Raw genomic sequence first — 11,917 nt, 5'->3', positions numbered from 1 at the left:
AGATTTTAGTCGACTAAATCTAGAGTTGATTTAGTAATATGTATTTTGGTCTTGATCTTGCCGTCGTAATGGCTGATTTTACACTTGCTGAACATAGCAGATCTACAAGCTTGTAGATCTGCTATTTTCAGCATGCAACCATGAAGTGTAAAACGACATATATATTACATATATTATATACATTTAGTCTTAGTTTTAGTCATCATGGCTTAGTTTTCATTTTGTTTGCATTTTGATTTTCGTCAGTGAAAAAAAGGCAGGACAACTTGTTCAGCACTACCAGGCTCGTTGTGATTGGCGGTACATTCATCCGACATGCCTGCAATTTATCTGAACAGAGCCGTAAGGAACGTTATCAATACAGGAGGCCATTTTAATCCAGCAATGTTATGGATTCTGTGTAAAGTAATCAAAAATAATGCCCCTTTTTGAGTGTTGCAACTAGGGCTGGGTATCGTTAGGATTTTTGTGAATCCGGTACCGATTCCGGTTCTGCTTATCGATTCCGGTTCTTAACGGTTCCCTATTTCGGTTCCAAAATGATATAAAATAACTTGAATAAGTGGTCAAATGTTTATTTAACAAAAAAGCTCAATGTCAATTTAAGACATGTATAATGAATAGTGTAACATCCTCTCCTATAGTGATTATTTTAAATATAATAGCCTATATCTATTCTTTATTTACCCAGGGCAGTGTTGCAGGCTACTTCTCTTACTATACTGACAATAACAAATAAAAGCATGTCTGAGATTTGAGAGCAACACACACACACACACACACACACACACACACACACACACACACACACACACACACACACACACACACACACGTTTGCCGACGTGCAAATGGAGGGATCATTGAAAACAAAGGCTTGCATGCTGTGGTTTGCATGCACATGGGCTGCCAGCCTGCCAGAGTAGGCTATCATTTGTTGTTTTTCTTGTTTTTTTGCCACCTTTCGTCAAAGTTAGACTGCAAGCTCTAAACTGACTGTGCCTCTGGACCCTACGCCGTGATATCTCTCTCTCACACACACACACACACACACACACACACACACACACACACACACACACACACAAACACACGGGCGCGCATTCGAGGTGCTGTGCACATGGCCACATGCATGATCATGCAGTGAGGCAACTCACTGCATCTCTTAAAAGTTTCCTCCCATAAACTTCACTTGAAAATTACGTTCTTCTTTGCACAGAGCGTTTCTCTGTCTCTACACTCCTCGACAACTCCATGCAGAGAAATAGCTCCGCCTCTGCAACTTAGCCACAAGCCCACAACGCGTCGCTGATGCAACGCGGTGTAGGCTTGTAGATCAGCTCTGTTCCCTGCGCTTCTATTAAAAGGGTAGAAAATAAATAAATAGCGTGTGACCGCGTGTGGGAACCGATAGAGAGAACCGAAATTGAATTATTGTAATGGATACCCGGTATCCAAGCACGTTCGGTTCGGTACATACTTGGTCCCGAGGTTCGGGACCCACTCCTATAGACAGCTGTGTGTGTCCCTATGGGTCCCTGGCTGGGTCTGTCCCTGGCTGTGTCCGAGCACGAAAACAGCGTTTGGTTGGTTTTCACCACCAAGTGTCACTGTTGTGCAACCTAACACACACACACACACACACACACACACACTAACTGTATGTTGATTCCGGGTGTGACAGTACAGTAGGGCGACTGTGGCTCAAGAGGTAGAGCAGGTCGTCCAATGATCCATGGGTCGGCGGTTCGAATCCCGGCTCCTCCTGTCTACATGTCGAAGTGTCCTTGGGCAAGACACTGAACCCCAAATTGCTCCCGATGTGCTGGTTGGTACCTTGCATGGCTTCCGCCGCAATCGGTGTATGAATGTGTGTGTGAATGGGTGAATGTAATGCACAATCTATGTAAAGCGCCTTGGATAAAGGCGCTATATAAATGCACCATTTACCATTTACCATTTACCAGTACAGTCCAGTAGAGGGACCCGGACCCCCTGGCCGTGTTCCTGTGGGTCTGGAACTTCCGGGGTCCCCCACATGGAGTTGCACCACTCACTTCACAAGGGTGTGATTTCTCTCTCTCTCTCTCTCTCTCTCTGGAATGAGTGGGAGTGCGTGAGTGTGTGTGTGAGTTTGGAAAGTTTGTTTTCTGTGGATTCTACTTTCCCACACATATCTCGCATGATCAGGTAAGAGAGTTATTGTTTCTTTACTGTGCTGGATTACAAAGAAGAATCGAGGGATTGTTTTTGTTGCTATTAATTCCACGGGGAGATGGCGTCCCCCGCTGGGGACCCGCCGCCTCCCCCGTCGCACGCTCCGTCGATCCGACAGGGGGTCCGTATCGTTCCCCCGGATCCCAGCGTGTCGGTGGAGGAGGTTTTGTTGTGTGTTGCCGAGGAGATCGGGCATGATAATGTACTGTTTGCCTCCAGAATGAATAAAGCGGTAGTTGTTTTCACGCACGATGAGAGAAATGTCAGTGATCTAATAGAGAGAGGTGTTGTTATTAGGGACACATTCACTACTGTGTCGCCGCTCGCGGTGCCGTCTGTCCGCATCACATCTCTGGCGTTCCGCCGTTCATTAACAACGCTCAGCTGCTGGAGGAATTACAGCGGTTTGGTAAATTCGCTAGTGGTATTAAAATGGTCCCACTGGGCTGCAGAGATGCAAGGCTGAAACACGTTCAGTCTCTGAGGAGACATGTGTTTATGTTTTTGGATGCTCCGTCGCAGACACTAGAGGTTTCATTCAGAGTAAAATATGGCGAGGGCTCCTATATGGTGTATGCCAGCTCTGGACAAATGAAATGTTTTGATTGTGGCGATGTTGGCCATAAACGTTATGCATGTCCTCATAGAGGCAGAGCACAGTCAGCTGGTGAGACTGTAAATACTCAAACAGCGCGCTCTAACAGCAGCACAGAGGAGGAAGAGGTGGGGGGGGGGGCAGTCAGCTGATCAGGAGGCAGCTACGTCTGCTCCTACAGAGACGCTGCCTGAGGCTGAGCCCTCGACGGCAACGGGAGGGGCGGGGGTTTCATCTGCGCAGCCCGTGGCTATGGCGGTGCTGCCTGAGCCTGTGGCTTCTGCTGCACAGCCCGTGCCTGTCACTTCAGTAGCCCACACTGAGGCCCCAGTAGCCCGGGCCCGGACTGTGGTGTTAGTGCATAAAGAACCAGTCATACCTGTGAGTGAGCAGGCTGCACCTAGCAGCTCAGCACAGGTTGAGAGAGTGAGCACTAAAAGAAAGAACACAGTGGAGAATGTTCCTGATAGTCAGGCAATTGCAGAGGAGGAAATGGAAAGCCACTATGAAACAGATGAATCTGACATGGTTCTAACTAATGAGATCTCACACTCTAGCAGTGCAGAACTCTACACACTAAAGGAAATCAACGGTTTCCTAGATGAAACAAAAGGAAAGCAGGTTAAATTGACAGATTATTCCCGGACTCTGAGAAGTTTATCAGGTCCGCTACTATTTTGCAGAAAATTGTTGGGTTCGATGAACTTGAAGAGAAAAAACGCTTTCATCCTAGAAAGCATATGGGAAACCTGAGAAACGTGCAGGGAAACCTGAAAAACACTATAAAAAGTAAGAAAAGTAAAAGGAACACAAAGAACACAAAGATATAATGATGATCATGTCACACAGGGTACTTTTATATATTTCTTCTGTAATGGCTGTCCTATACCTTTGTTTCCTTTTCTATATTCTCTCAATGCAGAGCCTTAAAATAGGATCCCTTAAAGGGATAGTTCAGATTTTTTGAACTTAAGTTGTATGAAATACTTGCCATTAATATAGTGGTTGCAACTGTATTCATTGATTGCCCGAGTCCTGTGGTGGGAGTTCTGCTCTGGTTTTGGTGAAATATCAAGTAGTTCCGGTCATTGTGTGGGGGGCACTGGGGGCCACGCAGTAAAAGTAAATGAATCCACAAAACTAACGTCATTTGTATTGTTGACCTATTTCTAAAATATTAGTGCAACTTCCGTTCTTTTTTTACCCCTCTATCACACAGAACTATGTTTTTTGTGTCCATATCACTACGCCCAAAAAATAGTTCCATGTGATAGAGGGGTCAAAGTTGAACGAAGGTCGCGCTAATATTTTAGAAATAGGTCAACAATACAAATTACGTTCGTTTTGTGGATTCATTTACTTTTACTGCGTGGCCCCAGTGCCCCCCACAAAATGACTGGAACTACTTAATATTGACCAAAACCAGAGCAGAACTCCCACCATGGGACTCGGGCAATCAATTAATACAGTTGCAACCACTATATTAATGGCAAGTATTTCATACAACTTAAGTTCAAAAAATCTGAAATATCCCTTTAACATTAATGGTGGGAGAGACAGAGTAAAGAGAGCTTTAGTCACAGAAGTAGTAAAGCAGAAAAATATTGATATTTTATTTTTTACAAGAAACACACAGTGACATAAATAATGAAGTTGAGTGGGGAACATGGTGGGAGGGGCAGTGTAAACTCAGCCATGGTACTAATTTAAGTGGGGGCGTGGCTGTACTCTTTAATAAGAGATGCAACCCAAAGATTCTATCCACCATAGAGCTTGTTAAGGGGAGGTGCCTCATTGTAAGGGTGGAGATTGAGGGTCACACCTACGTTTTTGCAAACATATATGCACATAATCAGGGAGCTGAGAGGCTAGCTCTGTTTGGCACACTGAGAAATGAGCTGCTGGAATATAATCATGAGCAGTTTATAATAGGGGGGGACTGGAACGCGACAGAGGACCATACTATGGACCGCAATAGTGAGGAGCCACACCTCCAGTCATCCAGAGCCCTAAACACACTAGTCGCCCAGCTAGATATAGTCGACGCATGGAGACTAAAGCACCCGAACACTAGGTAGTATACCTGGGTCAAAGCAAGCAGTGGTAGGGTGAGTGCGGCCAGGCTGGATAGATTTTACATCTCCCGGATGCTTACATCCAGCGTACTTGCCAGTGCCATCATTCCAGTGGGTTTTACCGACCATCACCTCGTAGTCATAGATATAGCCACCTCCACGGGGCAAAAAACAAAGTCTTATTGGCACTTTAATAATAAATTATTACAGGACAAGATTTTTTGCCAGAGTTTTAGTAATTTTTGGGAAGTTTGGCAGAGCAGGAAAGGTCAGTTCAACTCCTTGAGACAGTGGTGGGAGGTTGGTAAGGCCCAGCTCCGGCTGTTCTGCCTGCAGTACACAGCACACTCCACTGCAAGCATCAAGGCAGCCGTCCAACAGCTGGAGGACAGTATAAAAAACATTGAGAGCAGTATAAATATCAACCCAGACTCTGCTGTAGAGGGTCCACTTCAGAGGAAGAGACTGGAGCTTAAGACCTTCATGCAGGAGAGGGTGAAAGGAGCCCTGGTTAGGTCTCGCTTCCTGACAATTAAAGACATGGATGCTCCTACTTCCTTTTTCTTCAACCTGGAGAAGTCTGTTGCCAGAAGCAAATTAATCACCTCCCTAAAGCTCCCAGATGGCAGGGTGACCACGGACCCGAAAGAGATGCGGGGCCATGCTGTATCCTTCTACTCCAACCTCTATGGAGCGGAGGAGTGCGATCCAGACTGCGTGGCGGAACTGATGGAGGGGCTCCCTCAGCTCAGCCCAGAGGAGAGAACTTTCCTGGACCAGGAGCTCAGTCTGGAGGAGCTGACTGAAGCTGTGGGGCAGATGGCTCCTGGGCGGGCTCCGGGGCTAGACGGGCTGACAACGGACTTCTTTAAACACTTTTGGATTATCATTGGACAGGACTTACATTATGTACTAGTCGAGTGCTTGAATACAGGGGCGATGCCAGCCTCCTGTAGAAGGGCCGTTCTTTCCTTGCTTCCAAAAAAAGGAGACCTAGCCCTGCTCAAAAACTGGAGGCCTGTGGCCTTACTATGTACAGACTACAAGATTATTTCTAGAGCACTGTCTAACAGGCTCACACAATGCCTTGATATGATAATTCATGTGGATCAAACGTACTGTGTGAAGGGCAGAACAATTATGGACAACTTATGTTTGCTTCGTGATATGCTTGACATCTGCAAATTGTACAACATAGACACTGGTATTGTCTCCCTCGACCAGGCCAAGGCTTTCGACAGGGTAGACCATGGCTACTTGTTTTCTACATTGAGAGCTTTTGGGTTTGGGAATGGTTTTATGTCTTGGGTTGGACTGTTATACAGTGGACTGTTATACAGTGGGTAAATTAAATGTCTGGTAAAAGTGTGTGGGGGGGGGGGGCTGAGCAGGCCAATCCAAGTGGCGAGGGGCATAAGGCAGGGCTGCCCTATCTCTGGTCAGCTGTACAGGCTGAGAAGCCGGCTCAGCGGATGCCCATTGCCAGGCACACAATACCCACCCCTGATTGTCTCGGCCTACGCAGATGACCTGAATGTTTTTGTCAGGGACCAGAGAGATGTGGTAGCCCTGCAGGAGAGTCTAGAGCTATATGAGAAGGCCTCCTCTGCAGCAGTGAACTGGGAGAAAAGTGAGGCCCTGCAGGTGGGACAGTGGGGAGGGGGGACAGCACCAAGTTTACCGGCAGTATTGCAGTGGAGTAAGAGAGGGATGAAGGTGCTGGGTGTTTTTCTGGGAACAGAGGAATATCAGAAGCAGAATTGGGAGGGTGTGATGGAGAAAGTGTGTGCCAGGTTGTCTTCCTGGAAATGGTTGCTACGTCAGCTGTCGTATAGGGGTCGAGTTCTGGTAACCAATAACTTGGTCGCCTCGATGCTATGGCATAGACTCAGTGTTTTGCCTCCACCAGGAGGGCTGATTGAGGACATCCAGCGAGCCTTTGTGGATTTCTTCTGGTCGGGGCAGCACTGGATTCGAGCGCCTGCTTTATACCTGCCTGTGGAAGAAGGAGGACAGGGTCTAATGGACATAACGTCTCGAGTAGCGGCCTTCAGACTAAGGACAGCGCAGAGACTGCTCTATGACACTGGAGTGCGGTGGCTGGACACAGCCAAGCTCATAATGTGCAAGGCAGGTCGTCTGAACTACGGCAAGCAGCTGTTCCTTTTAAAGATGGAGGAGGCCGATCTGACGGGGCTGTCACCTTTCTACAAGACCGTTGCGGAAGCCTGGAGACTCCTCAACGTTGCCAGAGACCCTGATGCCACAGCTGGCATGTGGCTGTTCGAGGAGCCACTGTTTTACAACAGCTTGCTGCAGGTCCAGACACTGTCCTCGGTGTGCATACGGACGTACCTCAGAGAAGCCGGGTGCACAAAGCTGGGAAATTTTGCTGGTGCCCTTTGAAACACTACAGCAGCGTGTCCATATACGGCCTAGGCTACTGAGGCAGATAGTGAACGACGTTTGGGCCTCTCTTCCACAGCACCTGGCGGTTTTCCTGAGGGAGAACTGTGAGACAGAGGGTCTATGGGAGGAGGATATGGACTACGTCTTTCCTCAGCTGACAATATCTCCCAATGTGGGGCAGTGGCAGGAGGAGGAAGGCGGCTTCCTCTCGTTCGCTACCCCACAGCTCGGCTGGCTGGAGGCCTTGCACAAGAATGCGAGTTATATTCTGTGCGTGAAGGTGAGGCACTGGCAGTCTCTGCACGCCATGAGAGCATCGAGGTGGACTTTGGCCCAGGCTCCTCCCCGAAAGGCTGTTGGCGGTGCCTGTACAAGCCACCCGTTGACAAACGGTCGGTTGACCTCCAATGGAGGATAGTACACGGGGCGATAGCTACGAACAGATACAAGGCACACATTGATCCTAATCACAGGGAGGGTTGTCTCTTCTGTCCCCAGACAGAAACAATTTTTCATCTTTTTGTCCAGTGTCCCAGGTTGCTAGGAGTGTTTGACCTTTTGAGAGGCTGGTTTATGGGGTTGGGGGAGATGTTCTCGTCTCAGTTTTTCATTTTCGGGCCAAAATACACAGTGGCAAAAAAACATGTTCATTCACTAATCAATGTATTATCTGCAACTGCAAAACTAGCCATTTGGCTGAGCCGAAGGAACCGGGCGCAGGAGGTGGGCTGTGTGGACCCGGTGCTCATAATGACTGGACTTATTAAAGCACGGCTCAGAGTAGAACACTCTTATTATAAGATGGTGGACAATCTTGATGCGTTCTGTGTAAAGTGGGCAATTGAGGGAGTTCTGTGCACAGTGGGAGATCATGATGAGCTGTTTTTCTCTTTCTGATTGTTTTTCTTTGGAAGATGGCTGTTTTACTGTAACCTGTTCCTTTTTTTGCTCAAACCTAAGTTAGACTTGTAGTTGAGGGTATGTAATGGTTTGTATCACCCAGCAGTGCTCAATAAAGGACTCTTTAAAATCAAATCTCTCTCTCTCTCTCCCTATGTCTCTCTCTCTCCCTATGTCTCTCTCTCTCTCTCTCTCCCTATGTCTCTCTCTCTCTCTCTCTCTCTCTCTCTCTCCCTATGTCTCTCTCTCTCTCTCCCTGTCTCTCTCTCTCTCTCTCTCCCTATGTCTCTCTCTCTCTCTTTCTCTCTCTCTCTCTCTCTCTCTCTCTCTCCCCCTATGTATGTATGTCTCTCTCTCTCTCTCTCTCTCTCTCTCTCTCTCTCTCTCTCTCTCTCTCTCTCTCCCTATGTCTCTCTCTCTCTCTCTCCCTATGTCTCTCTCTCTCTCTCTCTCTCTCCCTATGTATGTCTGTCTCTCTCTCTCTATCTATCTCTCTCTCTCTCCCTATGTCTCTCTCTCCAGCTCCAACTGTCGTATCCTTCTCGTTTGATGTTGGAAACGGGCCCGTTGAGCTGTCCGTCATCTCGGCTTCGCCCCTGAACGATGACCAATGGCATCGCGTGACGGCCGAGCGCAACGTGAAGGAGGCGGTCCTTCAGCTGGACCTGACCAACCGGGTGACTCGCCCCGCGCCCCCGCACGGACACACTCGCCTAGAGCTGTTCAGTCAGCTCTATGTGGGTAAGACACGTGCACGTACACACGCACGCACACACCCATGCATGTGCACACACACACACACACACACACACACACACACACACACACACACACACACACACACTCACACACACACACAGAGTTTTGTTGTCATCTTACAATAAATGCACCATGTCGCTGTGTGTGTGTGTGTGTGTGTGTGTGTGTGTGTGTGTGTGTGTGTGTGTGTGTGTGTGTGTGTGTGTGTGTGTGTGTGTGCGTGCGTGCGTGCGCGCCATGTTGCTGTCTCTCTCTCTCTCTGCCCTTTAGTACCGCCGTTGTGTGAATATAAAAAAATCACACCCGTGTGAACTGAGTGGTGTAAGGTCTTAGCCTGTCTGACGTAATGAAATCATGTCTGACGTATTGAAATCACACCCGGATGAACAGGGTGAACATAGCAACCATGCTCATTTTTTCTGCACAAACAAAGCCAGTTGTATGAAATCACACCCGGGTGAACAGGGTGAACATAGCAACCATGCTCATTTTTTCTGCACAACAAAGCCAGTTGTAGGAGTGGTTTACACCACTCAAAAATATAAAAAACATTAACTGTGCATGGAGACAGCAGTCTCCAGTGTGCGCGCTGCGCTGAATGCCGCTTGGGGGAGAAATTTATACCGTCAACTAAAGCGACAAAATGAAGTAATTTAGTGCCTTGACTAAAGAAGCTCAACTGGGAATATTTATTTATGTGTTTGTGCTGAATGCATCTTTGATCGATGGCTGATATGACTTTACGAGGATTTGCCGAGGCATGTTGCAAGAGAAGAGCCTGAACATTATTTCCAACATCAAAGCAGTTCATTTTATAACTCATCCATCGATGATCCATCCCCTGCTACAACCTGTGGTAGAAAGTAACTAAGTACATTTACTTAAGTATTGTAGCCTACTTAAATATACAATTTTCAGGTATTTGGACTTTACTTGAGAATTTCCAAATTCCAATAATTTTACTTTACTCCACTATACATTTCAGGTCCAAAATGTGTACTTTTACTCCACTACATTTATTTGATTACATTTATGTTTTGCCCATTTGAAGCTCACATTGTACAAGCTCACAATGCGTTACATCACGACACATTGTGAGCTTGTAGATCTGCTATTTTCAAAATATCTTTTTGTGATATGGAACATTCTGCATAATAAGTACTTTCTACTTTTGGTACTTTAAGTAGCCTACACATTTGTACTATTACTCAAGTACATTTTGATTACTGTACTCAGGGCTTAAAGTTCTCTGTCCTGGGGACGGATTTCCATCTTGAGGACTTCATGGCAATTTATGAGATAAGTGCGAATCTGCAAAAACATTTAAAAGGAGGGGTGGGGGTTTATGTAGCCATGGCCACGGTGTGAGTGACACCACGCGCTGCTGAATGTAACCCGACACGGCCACCACACCCACGTGTTGGCGTGCCGGCGTCGTGACTCGTGCGCACTGCTGTAAATAGCAGATCTGCAAGCTCGCAGTGCGTCACGAATGCTACATGCTGTGAGCTTGTATATGTGCACGCAACACCGTGCACAATTATAAGTCTGTTGTGCTCGATTCGATGTCCCCCTGCTATTCTGACTTAAAAGTAGCACAGATTTAATTTACCACTGAAGTTGGAAGTGTCTCCATCATGGCAGCGTCCAAAAGATGAAATTAAATAATATGGAAGTTCTAAATCGAAAGTTGATTACACCACGCAATAGGATGGAATGGAATTATTTTGTTGACAGGGAAGGCAGCCGTAATCGACAATATAAGTGCTTATGTTCGGTTCGCTTGCTTTAAATTAGACAGCGCTGCGGAACACTTGCTTATATGTTTGTCAATTAGAGATTTGAGAGGATGTATTTGTCTCTCACAAAAGTTACCCATACAGGCGTGCCAATGCAAACACTTGACTTCGGGGCGGTGTTTCTGTATCATCTCATCTGTTCTAGACTGTGCTATCAAAGGCAGTCGTGTCCGACCCTCCTTTAAGTTTCACTACCAACGCCTCCATATGATTATCGCTCGATTGGACCAGCTGCTATACCGGACGGGAGTTAAACAATGCAATTCACGGTGGAAAACCTCCCCAGTTTCTCAAGGCAGTCGAGCGATAATCATGGAGGCGTTGGTAGTGAAAGAACAGGCTAGGTGCTCACTACAATGCCACACACTACAGTGCTACCGGGTGTTTCAATAACAAGCGAGGATGCACGCGAATCAATGACCAACCGTGTGTGCAAACTGCAATCATAAGGTGGTTATAACTTAACCCATTCTGGGCGGGAACCCCTTTTTGTGTTTTAACTAAGCATTATGTTATACTTTAGCTATTGAAAAATAGTTCATGAACCTGATGATTTCTGTTTTGTCCACAATTTGCTGCATGATAAATGTTTCATCATCCGACGGCTATCAGTCCAGCCATGCTTTTTGGTTTCTTGTATAAATCTCCATGTATTACTTACTTACGCCTGACACCCCTACTGGGGTATAGGCCGTCGACAAGGGTCCTCCAGAGTTCTCGGTCACTGGCATTATTTTCTATCTGCGACCAGGTGCATCCCAGCCTCTTGGTGTCTGCCTGGAGATCCCGCCGCCAGCTGTTTGCTGGTTCCGTTCATTTATTTATGAATGAAAACTCTACCTTTTATTTCTCATTCTGTGTTTCCTGTCTTTGCATGTTTGTATACTTAACTCTGTTGGTTGTCTTTCTTTCTTTCTTTTTTCTTTCTTTCTTTCTTTCTTTCTATTGTTTCTTCCGTCATGCATGGGCCTGACGTCGCCTTCTTCCCCTGCGTGCGTGCGTGCGTGCGTGCGTGCGTGCGTGCGTGCATGCGTGCGCCATGTCACACAGGGAAACCTGCCGCACTCACCTGCCATGACAGTAGGTATTATGTTGTGACCCAGTCCAGTGCTTAGTGATCCGGTCCAGTGCTTAGTGATCCGGTCCAGTGCTTAGTGATCCAG

At 46.9% G+C, this 11,917-nt stretch overlaps 1 protein-coding gene across 1 annotated transcript in view; it reads left to right on the top strand.

Annotated features, from left to right (window-relative positions):
• LOC306927173 (contactin-associated protein-like 2) overlaps positions 1–11,917 on the top strand; it is a gene marked incomplete at both ends in the record, with an annotated part of 144,694 nt that overhangs the window by 117,911 nt on the left and 14,866 nt on the right. The window contains one exon of the mRNA XM_079506858.1: positions 8,719–8,937. Within this exon, the coding sequence (XP_079362984.1) occupies positions 8,719–8,937 (219 nt within the window). The remainder of the gene's footprint in view (positions 1–8,718; positions 8,938–11,917) is intronic.

The sequence above is a fragment of the Electrona antarctica genome (assembly GCF_951216825.1).
Source record: "Electrona antarctica genome assembly, chromosome: 1".
NCBI lineage: Eukaryota > Metazoa > Chordata > Actinopteri > Myctophiformes > Myctophidae > Electrona > Electrona antarctica.
The sequence above is the reverse complement of the archived record's forward strand: the minus strand, read 5'-3'. Positions and strand labels throughout refer to the sequence as shown.